This window comes from Rhea pennata, chromosome 1, assembly GCF_028389875.1.
Source record: "Rhea pennata isolate bPtePen1 chromosome 1, bPtePen1.pri, whole genome shotgun sequence".
NCBI lineage: Eukaryota > Metazoa > Chordata > Aves > Rheiformes > Rheidae > Rhea > Rhea pennata.
The window spans coordinates 114,306,436-114,327,249 of record NC_084663.1 but is presented as its reverse complement, the minus strand read 5'-3'; the positions used below and the strand labels follow the sequence as shown (position 1 = coordinate 114,327,249).

The following is a 20,814-nucleotide window of genomic DNA, read 5'->3' as shown; positions in this document are numbered from 1 at the left end:
TGGTTTTGTGCAAGTGTCTTTAGTTCTTGCTAGTCTTCATTTAGTGAATCTTGTGGCATCCTGTATTTTTTTGGGTCATCCCCATCCACTATGGATGTCTCTGTAGATTTCCTGTAGTATATCTCATAGCTTTCTGCTGTGATGGTTGCATGAGCCCTTTTTGTTTGTGTATTTTGTGGATTCTTTTTCTTTCAATTTCGTCCTTGCCCGTGTATTTCAGAATTCTTAGAAATCAGAAATATTCAGAAGAGATGTTATTTTCTCTGTAGTAGTACCTCTGAAGCTTTTTAGTAACAGACAGTGGGCTGATCTGTCTAGATTGGATTGACGGCACTGAATTGGTTCATATTCAGAAATCTTTCTTTGCAAGGAAAAGGGAAAGATGCATAATGAATATATTTTCAGTTGTCAGTTTTGCAGGCAATCAAAAAAGGGAGAAAGAAACAGTTTTTCTCCCTCTTTACCTTTGAAGCTGTCAGGAAGGTGATGCTTTCTGTAATTCATAACAGGGCAGTGCCCCAGTGTTGGATGGGGGGAGATACTTGATTTTGTGGACACTCCATTTTTTCCAGGTGGTTTCTTACCATCCCTTTCTAATTCATGCTGTGACATTATCTTCTTGCTAGCATTTATCCTATTAAGATTATTATGTGGTTCTGTACTGAATGCCTACTTTAATCCACCAAATGTCATATACCTCTGTTAATTAATCAAAAGTCCTGCTGATAATCTGCTTTAATAGATGTATGCACCTTACAAAATATTATTCTAGATCATTGTGGATTAATTATAGTATGTTCATATAATCATGGAGAAGTTTCTGAGTACCTGGCCAACTACTAATCGCTTCATCCTCCTTTTCTCTTATAAATATAGCATAGTCTTTCATAGTTTTAAGAGAATTTTGGTTGTTAAACATATTTTTGACTTGAATGGAGTGAAGATTTCCACTAAGGGCTGTTGCCTGCAAATTTCTAATGTTTGAAATTTGAGAATATCCTTTTAGATCTTTAAATCTCTTGGGGGCCTCTGTCTTAATGTTGAAACTGAAAACAGAGCATTGGATTTAAGGTCCCCAAGACAAATCCGAATTGCTGTAATCCTTGCTAGGGAAATGGAAAATGTCCTCTTAGCTAAGTAATGTATTTTTAATATAAACTCCTGTACTGTATTTGAAAGACACGTCACAATACCTGTTAAAGCATTAGCTTTGTGTTAGTGGATGGTGACAACAATTGCTTATATTAACACACAAAAAATACAGTCTACAAAAATATATTACTTGCAAGATAACAACATTGTATTTAAAAGTATGATTTTTTTTTCTGTCTGGGTACAAATATTAAAGCATGATACTGTGAAGTGGTATAATGAAATACTATCTGATACAAACTCTTTTTCTTGTAAGCATAATTTCTCTTCCTGTAAAAATCATTATAGGTCAGAAAAGAATTAACCCCATGGCTATTTAACGCTACACAAAATGTCTAATTTCAGCAGCTGGAAGAAACAATGTAATATTTCAGTAAGACTGCAAAACAGTTTCATAATCTAGTGAAATGAGATCTGATTTATTTAGCTCATATCTGGAGTCATATATGTGTTCTTGAAAATATATAATACCTGAATTCCTCCACTCATCTCTTCTTCCGCTTGCTCTCTAATGACAACTCTGTCGAAGAGTTGTGGTCAGTAAATGGCTTCTTTGTTGCCAACTTCTTATATTCAACTTCTGTGTTGCACATGGGAAACTTACCCTTTCCTTGATGCAGTATCAAGACCCTTTACTTTTTCTGCTTTATTTGTGTGAACCTCTTAAACTTCTAGAAATTGCAAATCTGAATATGATTTTGAGTATTTCTTTAAAAATCTCTGAACTGTTGGAGCTAACATTGTCCAAGTTCTCACACAGCTTGGCAAGTTTGTACACTCCATCCAGGAGGAAAAAAACAGTGAAGGATCATCCAAGAAACACAGATTACATGCTTTTAACCAGAGACCTGAGGGAAATTGAAAAGACTGATGTTACTAAAGCTAAATTTATAATTTCATAGAAGTTAGTATATAAATAATACATTTCAGTATTTTAGAGAAAGTTCTCACAGAAACACTACCTTTGAACTATTGCTTAAAATGCTTTAGTGGACATGCTAATAATTAGTTGTTGATGACTGAAAGATGCTTTTTAAGACTTTAGCAGCAGTATAGATCAGAGCTGCTAAGCTGTACAGCAGCATTATATTTTGTTATTACCATTTCATTCCTCTACCATCACCATTTCTTACAAGAACTCCAGTGGAGTTTGGAGTGACAGAGAACTGTGCCACTGCTGTGAAAACTCTCCTGTATTCATCCAAATTCAAAATTTTTGAATATCCTGACTTTCGTATGCTGTCAATTATGGCAACTTCAGCTATTGTGGCTTAAGACATGTAGAAAGAACATACGTTCTTTCCTATGAACTAATTTTAGAGTTTCTTATAAGTTAAGGTTAGCAGTGCTATTAAAGAGGAGCTTAGCAGAAACTTTGAACATAACTGATATGTGCTGCTGCTGAAGGAGTCAGCTTTGTTTCCTTTCTCCCCCTCATTTCTGCTCTGCCAGAATTTAGCATATGTCTGATCTTACGATGAGGAAATTCAGGGAGCAGAACTGGCACAGAGCTAACCCCGCAACAAAAAAGATTGATTTATCTCTCTGAACTAGTTCACCGACAGTCAGGTGAGCAGCAGTGTTAACTCTGGAGAGGCGGAAAGGAGAACAGGACCTTCCCTTTCCGTGACTGCTAGCCAGCGGGCTGGCTTTGCTGTGATATTTGAACCATCCACAAAGGAAAAGCTTTCTAGATGCTTCTGAAAGGTGTACAACTTTCTGCAGCTTAGTTCTGTGTGTTTTGAAAAGAGCAGGTCCAGTTAATCCCAGACTTGGCCAGAGAAAACTTGCTAGGCAGCATGAGGAATTTAAATGGGAAAATATTTCTGATGTAATTAGAGCTAGAAAATGGGTGTTAAATTAAGCCTATAATGCAGAAGAGGCCACATTTTAATCAGAGATGCAAATGTGACCCCATAATCTAATTTCAGGTAGCGATAGCAAAAGAAATGATGAGTAATAGATTCAAAATACCAAAATTATGCAAAATGGGAGAGAAAGGAAGGAAAGTGAAGATAAAGGATGAAGCTGGTATTTTTAGACAGGATGATGACAGCAGGGAGGACAGAGGAGAAGTGACGGACACACAAGAGATTGAGAAACTGCATGTAATACATTAGTAGTCTTGTAATGGTGATCTAATCTCCCAAAATTTAGGTTTCTTAGGTCAGTTATTAAACATTCTGCTGTACAGTGTTTAAGAAAAAGGTATGGATCCTCCACTAAAGTGTACAACCTGAATTCATCTCTTGGATGTTTGGGGACATGCTCTCATCATACTCTTCCTGAGGAAAACTGAACCATAGAGTAATTGTGTGACCTGTTGAAGGTCACACACTTAGTCTGTAGTAGTACGAGAGATTAAACTGAGCTGCTCTGGTTCCAAGTTACCACAGCAGTCACTCCCTCTCTGATTATTTGACAGAATGGATGAAATTGCTGTCCACAAGCAATAAAAAGCAAAAGACTCATGGATTAGCATACAGTCATGAATACTTTTCAAGCATAGAGAGAAACTAATTTAAACTAGATGCCAAGTTCCATCAAGAAGTACTTGATGGGAATGGGCAAACTTGGGGTGGGGGGAGGTTGTTGTGTTTTTTTTTTTTTTTTTTTTTTTTTTTTTTTTTTTTTAACTTCAGTCCAATTCAGTAGGAGAAAGAGTGCCAAAGATAGTTGATAGTTTTAAATTATATGTATTATTTGCCAATCTTACTGTGACACAAAAGTGAAAGTAGAAACAGGTGGTAAATTATCATATTGTCTTTTAATATTAAAAGTTTTTTTTTCTCCATCTTAAGGAATTGGCGTGCTTGAGCTTGCGCAAGCACAGAAATATAATTTAATTGCATTACTGCCACTTGAGTTGATATTACCTTAATGCCTCCATCAAAATGACTCCAAAAGCACCTACTTGTGTAGCAATTAATAGAAAAAAAGAAAGTATTTTTCTGCTTGACTACAATTCAGAACATTAGTCTGTGCATTTTTGATGAAGGGCAAATAAATTTTTTGATAAAGGTTAAGTTTGATAGTACTTCTGAAACCATAATTAAAGTCTCCTTTTTATTGTTCTTTCCCTCAAGCCTTTGCTGGTCTTTCCTGCACAGAATGGCTTGTGCTTGAGATAGTTTAAGCTTCTTTAGTTAGATACAGCCACAACAATTATTCATTAACTAGTTGCCTCAAGCAACTAGTTAATTGAAGAGTTGTTGCACACCAAACAAGAAGTTGTAGTAGACTGTAACAACACCTTTTGTCAGTCAGTGTACTAGGCATGTGGCATCTTCTGGGCATTCATAGCTTCAAAATTGGAAACACCAATTTACATCATTAAAACACTTCTTTTCCTCTTGTAACTGTAGGATTTTTAAATGCTATTTGCTCTTCGAAAGTTATTCGTTTATCTGCTTAGTAGGGTTCTACTGGAAAAAACTATTTTTAATCAGTGCAAAAAGGCAGCAATTCTCAATACAGCATTAAATACCTGCTTAGGCAGGGAGAGAACTGATACTACACATCAAACCTACTCTCTAAATTGGCTTTCTTAAAGAATATTCAGTCAAAGTCACGTTTTCCTTCTCGACTTCTAATGTTACCATAGCATTAGCCCAGCATATCTTAAAAAATAACAGCAACACATTAAAACCCCAACCTGGTTCCTACCAACTAGCCAGCATGAGAGTGCCAGCAGTTGGGATGGCTGAACTTCCAGTCTGAAGACTAAATCTCGTTAATACAGATAGAGTTTTCTTCATGATCATGTCTTTGCATCTCTTTGAAGATTGTGTCTCAGTGAGAGCAGGATGCAAGCTTCAAAAGAAATGAAATGCTATTGCAAATCTCATTATTTTCCTCTTCAAGGACAAGGGCAAAATACTACACAAATTTGAAAGACATGCAAAGTCCAGGTATCTGTATGGAATGAAATCGGTACTACTCTCTCAAATGGTAGACATCTTATCTCCTCTCCCAATGCCTGTAAACCCATGTGCATGCATACACCCATGTGGACACTTGAAGATGGTAGAAATTGTTTTTGTATCATGTTTTAGGACTTCCCTACAGAACTAAGATAATTTAGATTTTAACTAATATAGCCAGTCACATCAGGTAGTAATCAGAGCTTGGCAAGCAGTTGTGTCACACTGTCAGCAGTCTCCTACACAGCTAGCCATGTTAAATAGACTTAACGTTTTCACTTTATGTTGAAAGCTTGATTCATACAGTACATGGCCTGAGAATTTGTAGTGAAATTTGCCCTTTAGACTCTGCAACTGTGTCTTTGGGTCTTGTTGGCTGTCAGCCTGGACATCTACCCATACTGTGAGCAGGCTGGAAGATCTACTGGTGAGACAAAGGATGCAGAGAGAATTCTTGACTGGTATGTTCCACTTGTGCAGTATTTTGGATTGGAAAGTGGATGCAGGATTGCAATCCTTCCATACTCTCTCAGGAGATCATACTTGGCTTGGACTTCAAGTTTATTCTGATGTTCCCTTTGTTCTTTGTACCTCTGAGCATTTAGATGCACAAGTTCTAAGTGTGGTGGAGAGTAAGGTTTTACATGTATTTGTATCAAAGTTGTATTTGACATGGTATGACTTAAAGTTATGCTGCAACAGTGTTGTTCTCTAGGGATTAACGTAAATTTGGGCAACGGAGTTGTGTGGGCAATTCAAAGTGCCTTCATTTTCTCTATTTGGCAAATACCAGAATCCTCTTAAGGTTGATCTTTCGTAGGGGAAAAAAAGAGATTTTTTCTGTTCATCTAGCTTTCTCTGAGTTGATGAACTAAATTTTTCTGTTAGAGAAATCAGTGTTAGGGTTCCCATTGACTTCAGTGGAATATGCAGTACAAGGCATCAATAAAAATGTTCTGCCATCTGTGTGGGAGAAGACTGTGGTAAGAACACTGACAAGAAAATGCCCAGATTCTTTGGAGGGGGGGAATGGAATACCAAGACAGACTGCTCTTTGGTTTGTGCATTTCTGACCTGCTTCTGTTAGATGGGCAGACACATAAAGACAGCCCAAAGACTGAGAACTTTAATGCAAATCTAGAATTCATGTTTATATAAAGGATATGAAATTTTACCAGTTTATGAAGAGCTTCTGCCTGAACCTTTCCCTTTGTCACGTCTATGAGGTTCAAGTAGCTGGCTCTACATTCAGAAATTTGCTTTAACTCCTAACCTTTCTTGTGCTGAGTAAGCAGCTTCAAGACCATGAGTAATGGAACTTGTTCTGAATATGCAGTGGTGGAAGGTGGCTTTCAGGAGCTGGCAGACTGTCACATGTTCTAGCTGCAGTAAAATCAACTAAGCCACATGGATCTGCTGGTTACTGAAATAACAGAAGGTGATTTTCAGTTACATGGATTTTCACTGTGAAAAAGATTAAAAGATCTTTGAGTTTTACTAATAAAGAGCACAAACTGAATGTTACGCAACTGAATTACCTAGCTTGGAAGACACTGTATGTGTATAATTGTTTCAGAATTACGGCTAAATTCAGTCTGCCACCCCAGATATTCTGCGTGTGTGTGCATGCATGTATACGTGTGTATAAATATAATGTATGATGTGCATTATATATAGTGTTTGATTAAAAAGTTCCTCAAAAGACTGAAAAGAGTAGGAAGAAATAATCAGCACAATTCTTACTGAATTTTGAGTTGCTGCAAATTAGACACTTGCAACATAAGGTACAGTGAACTCCTTGACACTGGGAACTGAAGTTTTGCAGATGCTATGTTCTAGTGAAAATTTCATAAGCACTTAGCCTCAAGATTTCCATGTGCTTGAGTTAGGGTGTTAAGCAAACAAAAGATTAGCCTTTAAAACTGATGCCTGAATTCATGGCAGTATAATTTTGGAGAACATAGGGAGAGAGCTGCACTCATCAGGCATCTACCCTGAAAAGCTTGAACATGCATTTTAGCTGAAGTTGACAGTTCACTGCTCAGCCTACTTTGCCAAAACTGCCTGTCTAACAGAGATAAGTCGAAACAGGGATCTTAAGTGTGGGATGTACTGGTTTCTTAGACAAGAGAGCTTATTTTTACTTTAAGTTTTTATAGTAAGGTTTTTTAACTATATAAATGTATAATTTGAAGAAAGAAAAGGGTTGTTATCTTTTTGTAGGGGAGAGGGGAGATAAAACAACAATTTCAGTTATCTCTGTTGTATGTGTGTTTATGGCAGTCAAGTGCTTTATCAAAGTAGAACTTGAGGTATTGTCAAAAGTAAAGCTTCTTTGATCAGAGAAGTAATAAATTTATTTTAACAAAGTCACAAATAAAATACCTGCAGTTGAGAGGGAAAATTATTTTTCTGTGAAATTTCCTTTGTGTTTTTTTATTTCTTCCTCTTGGTTACTAACATTTTGTGGAAGGAGGTCTTTACCAAACTGCAATGGTGGCCTTATCTTTTATTATCTATTTTCCAAGTTCTCCATTTTTAATTGTTTTGGAACAGACAATTTTGAAAACATATTCATTTTTTTTTATATACTTACATGTTTTAGAAATTGAGAATTTATTTGGGTTGTTGACTTGGTTTTGTTTTTCCATTTTTCCTGACTTGAAAGAAACTGGTTATGTGAAAGTCTCCAACAGCAGCAGTAATTAAAAAAGTAATAATTAAACCCTGTTAAAACAGTTTTTTGAAAGTGTTCTTACTTCAAAACTGACTATATGCAACTAATAAAAACGTCATGAAAGTTTTCTGCTCTCCTAAAGGCTGTTTCCAAATAGAATTTATTATTCTTTGCATTTTTGGAGAGGAGAATGACAGATATTTCAACAAACATCTGTATCATAAGGGCTTTTCTGCATTTGAAAATTATTTCAGATTAAAGTTTCATGTGAGTTTAAATCCTGAATAAGTCTGTGTGAATCTAATCAGTCTAGGGTCTGTTTGTTCAGCTTATTCTGCTTCCAGACTACAAGATATACCACAATACTGGAACTGTATATGTTTTGAAGCACTGTTACGTTATTGTATCTAATTCTCTATTTGAAACAGGCTCACGCGAAATGCAAAACAGTAAATAAACTTGGGCCTTCCTGGTTGCTCTGCATCACAGTTCTCTTGAATAGATAAGGCTTAATAGGTACATGATGACAAAGTTTTCATGTGTGGGCTTTGATCATGAGCTTCCGAGATAAAAATCTGAAATCTGAGATATCGTTAGTCCTGATAAATAGAATGATAAATACCTCATTTATCTTAATTGTGTATTTTTCTCCAGGTTACTGTGTTAAGAGTGCAGTTTACAGGTAGAAAGACTGTGTGTGTGCCAGGGAATAAGTTATGAGTACTGTGAACCAAGAATTATAGGAAGTACTAGACAATTTAGCAAAAACAAAAAAAAAACCCTAGAAGTTTAAATATTTGTGAAGAAAAATGAAGTAAAGTATTGTTATATATGGACATCAAATATCCTCTGTGTGTATATATGTATTTATAAAATGTATTATATATAGTAGGTATCTCAATTACAAAAGTAAAATTAAAACAAAACAGTGCTGTTATAGAATAGTGTCTAGGATGCCACTATTTTATCAATTTGGTAATTCATTCCAGGAATCATGTTTTAAAGGACCAATACAAGATGTGAAACTATCCATGTTGCCAGCAAATAAGAAACTTTACTATTTTGAATGTTCTCTGCAGGTGTGTTAGCTATTCCTCATTTTTGACTTTTTTTTTTTTTTTTTAGGTAAAAGTGTATTTTAAAATATCAGACAAATCTGATTATTTTGGAGTTGAGTATTTCTCAGACTTTTTCTATATTTGTTATGCTACAGTCCTAAATCATGGTGTTCGTGTATGCTGAATATGGAGTACAACCACTGTTTCAGCATTAGAATATGAGATTATATGACTTCATGTTCTAGATACTAGATTCTGAAGCTGATTTCATAAAAAGGGAAGTAACAGCCTCATTTCCCTCTTGGGATATTCGTACAACTGAATCTAGGCTCTTAGATTAATAAATTACCCTTTGGCGACTTCCGCAGTAAGCTCAAGAATGCATAAGCTAATTAGATTATTAAAATTGAGTTCCCAGCCCTGTTACTTTTTGACAGTTCTTGCATGGCCCTGAGGAGAACTTTGACATAAAGTAGGTCATTTTGTAAGCAGTGGAGCTTGGAATAGAGGTTCCATAATAAAGAGCAATAATATATTTTTCAAGTATATTTTCATAAATTTTGTGCTGCCATTTAGTTGTGTTTTATGCCGAGATCTACTCAACAAACATAACTGCATCCCAGTTAGCACATGTTTTCCCAGTTGATGGACATGGGGGCAGGGGATTTATTTAGATGAAGCTTGTGAAACTAATTCAGGTAGGTAACTTGATGATTTTAAATGTGAAGTATATCCTATTGATATCAAATTGTTTTTTCAAAATCTGGGGAGAAGGAAATTATAACTTTCCTCATGATATTTTTTGACAGTCCTGTATGTTAGGAAGGATCCTGCGGCCTTCGGTGTAAGTTGGTGGCAGAAAGTCTGGTTCTTTTCTTCCCTTTCCTTTCTGAAGCATGTCATGTTTGACATGAAATATAGTGTTTCGTCTTCATCCTAATACAAACAAAAACAAAATAGAAAGCTCAGACTTTGTTTCTCTCTGTAAAGGGTGGTTTTTGCTTTTTACTAAGAACAGTCCTCCCGGACTGCACCTCATTCAAGGCAACGGGTAACTGAGTCTTTATTACAGTCTCTTGGATGCTAGTATTTCAGCCGAAACAGCTTCATTTAAACATCTTTCTTGAGTTTTAGCTGTTTTGCACAGATCACTGTGTCATGTCACTTAGTGACGCGATTAAAGAGCTGCTGCCAGAACAGCATTCTGTGTTACTGGTCTCCCACGGACAAGTGCTGAGGGGCGGGTGGCAGCCCTAAAAAAACAGGCCCCACTTGGGAGCTGCGTAGTGTCCCACCTGCCTTTCTGGGGTGACACAGGGCTTCAGGCAACCCTTAAAAAAGGAGCGGGATGGATGAAATCTTGTCTTGTGCCTAAAGGAGGAGAGTTCTATGCTTCTGGCTGCCTGTTGGCTCCTCCTGGGAAGGCAGCTGTGACCCTTGTGGTGGGCAAAAGCAGTCGTTTTTCTCTGTATGTGATCATGTTACTTTGGGATAGAAATGTGCCGTTGATGTGATTAGATATTCTGGCTCTCTGATGTAATGCTTAACCAAATTTCTGCAGGAGTAAGATTAAAAAACAAAACTTAATCACTTCTGGTGGTGCTGTAGCATAGCAGGCAGAGGGAGTCTTCCCACCTGCATGCATGCTGGAAGTAGATCTGTGAATGGACTCACAGTGACCTGGCAATGTGGACCTTGTTGTCTCTCTCGGTATGGTAACAGTTTCTGCCAACAGAGAAACAGAAGTGCTTGTTGCATTTAAACCATCAAGTGCTTAAGGTGGAAAACAAGCAGTTTAGAAGAGACCATATGTTATACAACCCTGTTTACTCTGAGGTTTTCTAGTATGAGCAGCTGAATGTCCTCTGTAATTATGCAAGAGAGACTTTAGAGACCTTGTGTGGTAAATGGAGTTTGCCTGGCAGGTCTAAGACTTCTGGTTTGGTTTTCTTATTATATGCAAACATATTTGTGTTATAAAATGAAGGACTTGGATGGCAGCAAGGGGAATGAGGCTGGCTACGTAACCTTATTTCTGCTTTTGTATGCCTTTGGTTTCCCCTGTCCGCAGAGAGTGGTGCTTAGTGGTCATGTGAGAAAGCCAGTGCAGGAGCATACAGTTAAGTCTGTGCTAATGCATGGAGACCCATGTGTGAATTAATGTTGAGCAGGCCACCTCAGGTCTGGCAGTTTTTTAAATGCTTTTAATGTTTTTGAATGCTTGAATGCTTACGGGATAAGTAGCAATCTTCCATGAAATTCCTGATAAAAGTACAGTAGGGTTTTTTAAGAAAAGAGATCATGTACATGGAAATTTTCTTGCAGGAGAACCAACCCAACTGATCTATCAACTAAAAAGAGTCATATTTCTACAACTGTCTGTAACAAAAGCACCTGGAATGCTAGACTGGGATTTTATATATATTCTGCTCAAAAGAAAAGCAGCAGATTTGTGTTCTCAAGACTAGGACTGGAACAGCTGAAACACCCTCCATCTATCCACCCCACTCCTGTTGGTGGATTATACCTAGAAGGCTGATCGTCTCCTCCTGCATGCCTTTTTTTTTTTCCTTTCTTTCTTTTCCAAAAGATATGATGCTGATCATACAAAAGTTTCCTTAAGGAAACAACTTAAGAGTATAAAATACATACTGGCTTTACATGCTCAGGGGAAAATTGAGAGATTTTGAGGATGTTTAAGAGATGAAGATAGAACATTTGCCTCTGGGGATAAGACATAAAGGACACAGGGTGAGGAGACAAGTAGAAAATAGGAACTAACAGGACGCCATGACAAGTGGATTGGCGAGGTGAGAGCTGAGTTGAAAGGAGCCAGGATAGTGGATGAACTTGTTGGCAGAATGCAGCTCTGAACGTAATAGAGAAGCAGCTGAGATGTTGTGGGGGAGAGGGGGAAGACTGTCAGATGGTCCTACAGAAATAACTTTAAGAGCAGCGTATGAAACTCTTCTAGATGGTGTTGAGGCTGCAAATAGTGAGGCTGCAGCCGTTAAACTGAAAGAAGTTATGGATGAATGCTAACTGAAGATAACAGGTGTTATGTCTGCGTAAAGTTGTCCCCAGGGTTGGGTTCAAAGAAATAACACCCTGACTAGCCAGGGAGATACTAACATAGGGTGTGGTTTTGCTTTTGGGGATCGATTACTTCTTTCCTGGAGGGTTAAAAGGGCTCTGTTTTTCCAAAAAGCAGTCAGAAATCAGTGCAACATCCTGAAATGTTAAACTAATTAAGTTACAGAGGCAGACACTCCTGGAGCTGCAGTCCGGAGGCAGAGCTGTTCCTCCTTGTTCTTTCTCAAGTTGGTCCGTGATCACCAGTGACCACAGTCAGTTTGGAACTGGATCAGTGGAGCTGGATAGTGGGTTTATTCACTTCCCTGTCATAATTCTCATGTAGCACGTGAACCACTTGCATGGGTTATAGAGAGTGGCATAAACCATTGGGATACTAGATAGCCCTTTAGTTTGGCTTCTGTGGTAGAAGCACCTGTGTGGCTGAGAAAGTTGAGAGCATGCGATTGAGTTTGGTCAGGTATGACAGAGCGTAGTTGAGCCAGCAGAGACTTGGCAGAAGATTAAAGGCTTCAATGTTGACTTGCAGAAGTGTGCTGGACTGGGAAGCTGAAAATTCCTGTCCAGCTGGCTGATGAGGGCACTGCCTAGAGGAGAGCTACAAGTATATTTTATGGAACATTTACTGTGTAAACATGCAAATACTTTAATATTTGCAGTACTAAGTTGAGTGTAACTGTTGGACTCAGCAGTGAGGAGATCCCTGTTCATATTTCGTAACTTTTTCTTGAGGGTAGGTTAAACCAAAGAGCAGCAGCACTTCTTACATGATATTTTTTTGAGGAAATATAGAAAAAGACTAGATTATTACATGATTGTGAAAGAGCAAGCAGGGCAATATACGGTTCATTTCTTCTGAAACATAGCAGGTGCTGTGTGCAGATTTTAGACTTCAGGGGACTCTCCAGAGTAGTCAACTTGACCACGTATGGCATGGTCCTTGTGTCAGTGTGTTAAAATCTTCCTAAAGCTTGTTTGGCTTCTCTTCCCCTCCATGGTTGGCAATTCAGCATGGGGATTATGCCCATGCACGTAGCAGTCCCTTATCCATGTGGGATGACTGCAGAGCTGAGGCACCCGAGTTCTGCTGTGCTTTATGCTTACCATAAATCTGGGTTCACTGGTAAATCTGGTAAGCCCACAGGCTAATCAAGAGTTATGGTCATAGCAGATGAACAGAAAACAAAGTTCAAGAATTGTAACTCATGGGAAAAATTACTGAAGAAACATAGACAAAAAATTAGATAGGTGGTTGTTGAAGAATAAATGTAATAAGATCTATAGTTGCAGGTGTTAAGTCTCTGCAATTTCATGTGTGTCCTCCCCCTCCCCCCCCCCCTTTTTTTTTTTTTTTTTTTTTTTTTACTTAAATAAGAGAGAATTTGAAAAGAGGGTATTTCTACAAGAATTTCTGAAGCTGATGTCTGATGTTTGGTGGAGATTTGTAGCTTTTTTTTTTTTTTAAGCCTTTAAGTTATGTGACTATGCAACAAAAAGTACAGAAATCTCTGAGTCTTAAACTCTTGCTTCTCAAGTCCTCAGACTGGGTTTAGATATTTTATCAATGAAGATACAAGAAGATACCAAGACTCTCTGTAGTAATGTAAGAAAATCGTTGTAAAAAAAAACAGTAATGAACTGGACTATTTTGACATTAAACATATGAAATACTTTGGATCTCTGTCTTACTACCTGTTTTTCCAGAAACAGATTACAAGGCTGAGAACAGAGTATTTCATTCAGATTTGGCTGCGCTTGTGTAATTGCTGCTCATCTGATGCCACTGTTGTTGCAGCTGTTGTCGGGCAGCTGGGACTCTGCAATGTTGCTGCTTTAGAAGTCACGCATTGGAAAGCCTGCAGAAATACTGTGCAGGGGCACACAAAAATAATTATCATTCTATGATTCTATATTTCCTCTGTGTGGATATGCTGAATTGTTGAAAATGAGTGCAGCATGTCTGCTTGATACTGCTGTTTGAGAATACATCTATTAAAATGCTGGAAACCAACTGATGATCTTTTATTCCTTTCTGTCGTATTAATTTGCTTGCTTTTTACCCTCTAATAGCCTCAAAGGGTTTTTTCTTAAGGTACGCTACAGAAAGGAATAGCAGTAGTTTCATTCAAACTCTTAATTTGTTAGTCTGGAATTGAAGACTTCTTTTCAGAGTTGAAGCATTGTTTAGTCAACCTTTAGATATGCTCACTTGTCAGAAGGACATTTTTCACAAGTGATTTTAAGACTGTGTTTCTACACAGTGAATATTAAATACATGTGTTCCTTTGTGTTTATGGCAACTGCGTGCAAGCTACTTGATGTAATCAAACATTTTATTCATTCATTAAAAGCATAAAGGTAAATATTTATCTGTCTTATATCTATTACGGTTTTTAACATTTAAAAACAACCAAACAAATTTTCTGATAAATTCGGTGAGCTGTTTTGAGTATTAAAGTAATCTGGACATTATAAATTTAGAACATTGAAAGTACAAATTTACATGGTCAGGTTGGAAGGAAACTTGTCCACAAACAAAGCCGATTGGTTGTTTTTGTCTGGCTGTAACCAAGCTGTGAGTATTTCGGTTTAAATTATCTTCCACTTTCTTCAAGTGAATCAAAATAGTCAATTGATTCAGATCATTACAGATATGATTGCTAGAACCACCCAGATGTGTTTGATCTGTTGTTATTCTTATTTTACCTGTTTAACAAAAAATGCAGAAATAAATTGAAATAACTCCACTAAACTGTTATTGTCATCATTTTAATCAAGATTAACCTTGTAAACCTTTAGCAATTTTTTTTTAACAATATGATAAAAGGAACAGTATTCTGAATGGGCAGAATTAATCTAGAAAATGCGAGAGGGGGAAATGAATACTACCAAGAGAATAAGTACTATGCTTTTGAATAGAAATGTCTTTTAGGACTGTCTCATGTAATTATACCTAATTATTCCTTCAAGTTGCACCAAGATGTACAGAATTAATTGTCTTTTGTCAAGCTTAAATGACTCAGTGATGAAATTTTTTAATCAATCCTTTTGATATATTTTATTATGATTGTATAAATAGGATAGTTCTAGAGATTTAGTTGTAATTAGTACAATATGCATTTAGAGTGATCATCTAATATCAGCAGGCACCTCGCATAGTCTGTAGGATTTACTTGTTTCCAAGTCTCACTATGATAGCTCAACAGGAGTAGCCTTGCTAGGGAAAAATTACCTATTTTGACTGAGACATTTGTGGTTGTGGCTAGGCTGTGACTTCCCAAGTCGCTGCGTTCGTTAAGCACCCTGCGGTCACCACTGTCCCATCTCAACTTCTGGCAACTAACTCTGTAGGTTTGCCTGACAAATTGAGGAGCTCCCCAACTTTAAATTCCTGCAGCTGCGCTTGGCCATAGGCCTGTCTCCGTTAGAGCAGGGGTCAAGCACATCCGCCTTGCTGGATGTTGGCTATCTTCAGTGCTCCTTGACTCTCCTTCGAACTCTTTCCAGCTTGTCCAAGCTCTTCTGAATTGTTTCTGCTGCAGCCAGATCCAGTGTCCCAGCACTGGCCGTAGCAGTGCCGACTGTGTGCCATCAGCCTGGCCGCGCACTCGCCAGCCCTGGTGGCCCTGTGGTCTGCAGTGTGCCAGGGGGAGCTGGGGTGCATTTTTCTTCCAGAAATAGACCGCATCCCACGTGAGCAGCCAGTGTTCCTCACACCCGAGACACCTAGGAATAAATACGTACGTGGCAGACGTGCACGTTGGCCATATCCAAATGCCTGTTGTCAGATTTGGCTCTGTCTCGCAGGCATGACTGATTGCTGTGGTGGCAACATGTCCGTTTCGCTATTTTAGTCTGTTCCTCTGCTGTCCAATTTTGTATCGTATTTCCTGTTTCCTTCCAGATTAGTTTTAAAGTAATATCCAGCCCCCTTTAGAGAGCGCATAGGTTACTGTAACGCTGTCATAGTTGTATTATTGCTGTCACTTCTGTATGCCAAGGAGGTCAAAACGCCTTTTTTTCCTTTTTCGTTAAGAACATTTATAGTTAGGGTTGAAGTCCAAGCATCATTAGGCTTTGTATGGGTAAACGTAATTGCACAAAGATTGCGTGGAGGTGGCGTTAAATTCTGAGTAGCCTGAATGGAGAGGCTTTTTTGCTTTGTTTCTTAAGGTCAATGTGTAAGGAAATTTGTAAATGAAAATTGAAACAAACAATGGTCCAGCTATAAATTTTAATTCATGACTTAAATTTTTTAGATTGTATAGAATGTTATTTCTTTCTAAACTTTTCCATTTAATACATATTCAATCAATTACTGTGCAACAAGCTATGATAAAATTGAAATTTTAGATTTCCTGTAACTTTCTAAAGCAGCTCCTTTTGATTATCCAGAAGGAACAATGACTCATTAGGGATGCTATAAATAAGTATGAATCTCATCTTTCTCTGTCACTAAGTAGGTCCCACTTCAATTCAGAGCAACTGTCTTATGCAAGTCTAGTTAGAGGAATTCTTTTTAGTGTGTACACATTACAGGCATTAACCTATTGATAATGAAATTCAAAGCCTGTTTTCTTCTGTGAAGGGTGGACAAGGCTTTGTGTGAGCTGTCAGAAGAAATTAAGAATTTAGTAACTGATGTAAAAACAGATGAACAGGCTTCTTTGTATTTCTGCTTTCCTGTGTACTTCTGACAAATTCTGTTAACTACTTAGTTTGGTCCACTACCAACCAAGGGTTTAAAAGATTATTTTGTGAAATAGTGAAACTAAAACAATATCTTTTCCTCAATCTTAATGTTTCAATAAGGGTCTACAATAATAGTTCACTCTTACTCGTTAGAAATTCACCTCAGGAAAGCAACTAAGTATGTCTTTCGCTCCTGAATAAGAGTTCTGTTCTGAATTGTCTTCTTGTTTTGTATACATTCTTGTAAATGCATAAATTATTTTGTGGTTTTTTTTTTTCTTCTCAATTTCTTTTTTTTTTTTTTGTATTCCAGTCAAACCATTTTGAACACTTTTCAGTCATACTCATTTCAGACATTGCTTCCTCTGGGTGTGACAAGTGAGATTTACTTATTCTGCTGAGAATGTGTAAATGATAGTGTGTGATATATCAAACTTTTGGTTTGTGGTAGCAGCCAGTATTATATAACCCTGGATTACAATTGTTCAAATGTAATGCTTGTGGGAACATAAACTTGGAAGAATGTAGAGTGACCACGCTAAGCACAGTGCCTGAAGAAAGTTGAATCTTTCTGTTGTATCTTGTGCATTAGCTCTTGAGGCAACTATGGTGCCTCGCAGTGTAATATTTACCCAGCAGTTGAGGTGTGAAATTTCCCACCATGGTGAAATCCTAATCTGTTTTGGCAGTGCTGTAACAAGCATCAAGAGCCTGAGCATGTGCAGACCTGTTTAGTGAAGCTGTGGGGACCCGAGGGAAAAAGTAATGAGATTGAAGAAGAAAGGGGAGCTTTCATTTAATTCGCAACCTTGCTGTTTCAATCCAGAATTCAGTATTTCAAACACGGATGGAGTGGGGGAGCAATGAATCCTTCTGGACTTGCTTTCCGCAAGTATTGAGAAAATGCTGATATGTTTGTGATATAGGTGGTGACCCATCAGCCCTGGTCAGCTGCTGCAGCATAAACAAATGGACAGAGCAAAGCTATTATCTTCTGAATGTAGGAAACCTTCATCCTGAGTTTTCAATTCTGGTTTATTGTCTTCCTCTAAGTGATCTGTATCTGGCTTGCTCAGTTAGCACAGAAGATGGCATCTGAAGCCTCTTTGCATACTTTAATGGTCCACTGTAATAAGTTGAGGGTGCTGTCTGAACAGGCAAAAAAATTTCAAATGACTTGTTTTTAAGCACTTATGTGTAACAAGAAGTACCTGATTAAAAAAGGAAAGGTTGATGTTTAACATCTTTAGCATAAAGTCCATTTTTTTGCTGTAGTAAATGTTTTTTTCCCTAACTAGTCCTTTCCTTAGCGTTGTTACTGTATCTGGCTTTGTTTTATTGCATGTTAAGCTGTTAATCAATATAGTTCGATTTTACGAATCTACTAGCCACTTCTTGTCCTTTAATGAAAGTGAGTAGTTCTTCTCTTGTATCTCCGTTTACTTTTTGTTGTAACCACAGATGCGTGGACCAGGGCACATTCGTTCAGAGATTAATGATCTCAAACCTTAAAAAGCTGTACTGTTGTTCATTACTGCCTTTTTAAGTCTGAAACTTTTACTTGCGCTTCAAAGAACCTACTTGCTTCTTTTTTACTACACTTGGATTTTAAAGTTTTGGTCAGGGGAGTGCCAGGAGGGATTGACACTGGGTTTCTGTGTGCTTGTGAGATATGTGCTTGAGACTAATCCTTTTGTTTTAGAGAGGGGTAGAAAGGTTCTTCCAAGCAGTGGTTTAGGACTCCTGGAATTCATCCAATCTCAACCCAGCTTTCTTTAACTGGCTTTATTTTCCTTTTCTGTGGGATGTTTTTGATCTATCTCCAGTTGCTTGCTTTTCCCCAGGGTTTATTTCTTTTCTTCTTCTCGTGTGGTAGGTATGAGTAGGCTAGCTTTCAATCTACCTAAATCCACAGATGTGACATGACAATACTCAGAAATCAGTAAGAACTGCTCGAGGAAGTGTGAAGGAAAGCTAGTCCATTTTAAGTTTGATCTTAGGAGCTAACTGATGGATCACTGGTTTGAGCAATTAGAGCCATAGGTTATGCTAGCAAGCAGTGTAGTGCAGAAGAGCTGGGAGCACAGAGTGAAGCCGCTGGTGCAGAGGATCCGGCAGCCACACTGTGGGTTTGTAGGGTTTGCCTCTCATTAGCTCTAGCCTGGTCATCTGGAGAAAACATCTGTTAGGGGCTGAGAGGCTTTAGGTGTGGCATGGGATCACATCTTCCAGTTCAGCTTTATCCAAAAGGAACCCAGTTTGTGTGCTCTGAAACCACTCCGTTTTGTGAACTGAGATGTAGTAAGAGGGAAAATTGAAATGCTAATGAAGATACATTCACAGAAGATGGCTGGGAGGTGAGTCTGCAGAAAAGGTCAGTGTCTAAGAACAGTCTTCTGGCAAAAGAGAGCAGCCTGACCATTACTGACAGCAGAAAAGGGGAAATAAATATATGTACGGGACTTAGGTAAGGGAGAAAAAAAACAAACACACGGGTCGATCAAATTGGCTGCCAATAAATGAATCACCCAGTATGATGACAGTGTGGTAGTTAGTGAGTGTTAGGGTTGTAGGAGTGTATTGCAGTATTAAGAGCAGACTAGATTTGATCTCAATTTGGGGAAGTCAGGAAGAAGGAAGCATTAGTGATGTAAACCTAAGTATAAATACCTGGCTTAGCAGACTATACAGACTGCAGTAGGGAAGAGCATGTTGCTAGTCAGCATACCTTTATGCTTCTCTTAACCATGTTATGATTTTTAGATGAATCAAGATTTGCAAGGAGAGTGATTCACTAGGCATGGAGGAGAGAGGGTATTTTAGCCAACCATGAAACACTCATTTAGATGATCTTTAGCTTGAGAATATAAACTGGCCAAGTATTGGTATGTTCAGTTCAAGTGGAGTTAGTCAAATGTGGCTGTTTGAAAAAGACATGACAGCCTGTTATTACCACCATCACATTCAGAGCTAGCAGCTACATGTTTTTACTGATGTACAAACACACCAGCTTTTCAGGTAAGTGCAAATAGTCATACCATGAAGTAACTAGATATATAATAGGCAACAGAAGAAGGAAAAGATAGAGAATTGAAAATTATTGACATACACATGTAATGTGTTAAATGACTCAGCATGCCAGGGATAACATTTTTCTTATTTATATTTTAATGCTAGGTTTACCCTGAATTGCAAATCACCAATGTTGTCGAAGCCAACCAGCCAGTTACGATCCAAAATTGGTGCAAGAGGGGATGGAAGCAGTGCAATGGTCACCCTCATATTGTCGTTCCGTACAGGTGTCTGGGTGAGTGATACAGAGTGTTTGCATCTGTTTCTTTTCTGCCCTTGGATTCCTCAGCCTCTTCTTAAAGGAAAAAAAAAATGAATCTACATAACTATCTTTCATATCTTTGTATAATTATTTGCTTTCAGTTGGGTTTTGTCTCAATCTGTTCATCCTTTGGAGCTACATCAACTTAACAGAAAATACTCCAGCTATTCCCGATACTATTTTCATAAGCAATTGCAAACCAGGCTTGTGCTTGCTCCCCACATTTTTGTCACTGTCAGTCCTCTCTTCTCTTTCTGTTCAGACATACACATATTCCAAATTTACAGTTCTTTGCTTATAAGCTGTCCGTCTTTTCCCTAGATACATGCTATTTTACTGTTTTTATATCTGGTACTAGATCTTTTATTGTGAAAGCAAATGGAAACCTGCTTTTATTGGAAGCAAGCAAAAGCTAGATTTTAGAATCCTCTGCTTCTTTCTGCGAGTTTTCTTGTAACAGCAGCTTGCTGTTCTCTCCTATGGCCTTCATGTTTTGAATCAGTTCACCAATTTAAAAGGGAGGTTTAATCCTTCAGTTTTCTGTTAACCTTTACCTCTCTGTTAGCTTTTTGTCAGCATTTATAAAATGCAAATCGTATTCATTTGATGTTGTCGTTAACATTCTAGGCACAATTTTTTTCCTTGAGATTATTCCATGAATGGCTTAAATATGTTATTTTTCCAGTATCATTTGAATTGTGTGATAAAATGGCTGCTTGACTTCATGGTCAAATGCAGCCACCAGTTGGAGTTTGCTGTTCTATTAAGCTAAGAAAACCACATTTTTTTTTGTGTGTGTAAAGTAACTCTAGCCTACTGATCTTTGACCAGTTATTCCATGAAATGAATAATGCAAGAAATTCCAGAAAATTTGCATTTTTTTTT

General features: G+C 37.8%; 1 protein-coding gene across 4 annotated transcripts in view; it reads left to right on the top strand.

Annotated features, from left to right (window-relative positions):
• APP (amyloid beta precursor protein) overlaps nt 1-20,814 on the top strand; it is a 224,554-nt gene that overhangs the window by 55,227 nt on the left and 148,513 nt on the right. For all 4 annotated transcript variants that reach the window (XM_062598064.1, XM_062598045.1, XM_062598054.1 and 1 more), the window contains exon 3: nt 19,773-19,902. In XM_062598064.1, coding sequence (XP_062454048.1) covers nt 19,773-19,902 — 130 coding nt within the window. The remainder of the gene's footprint in view (nt 1-19,772; nt 19,903-20,814) is intronic.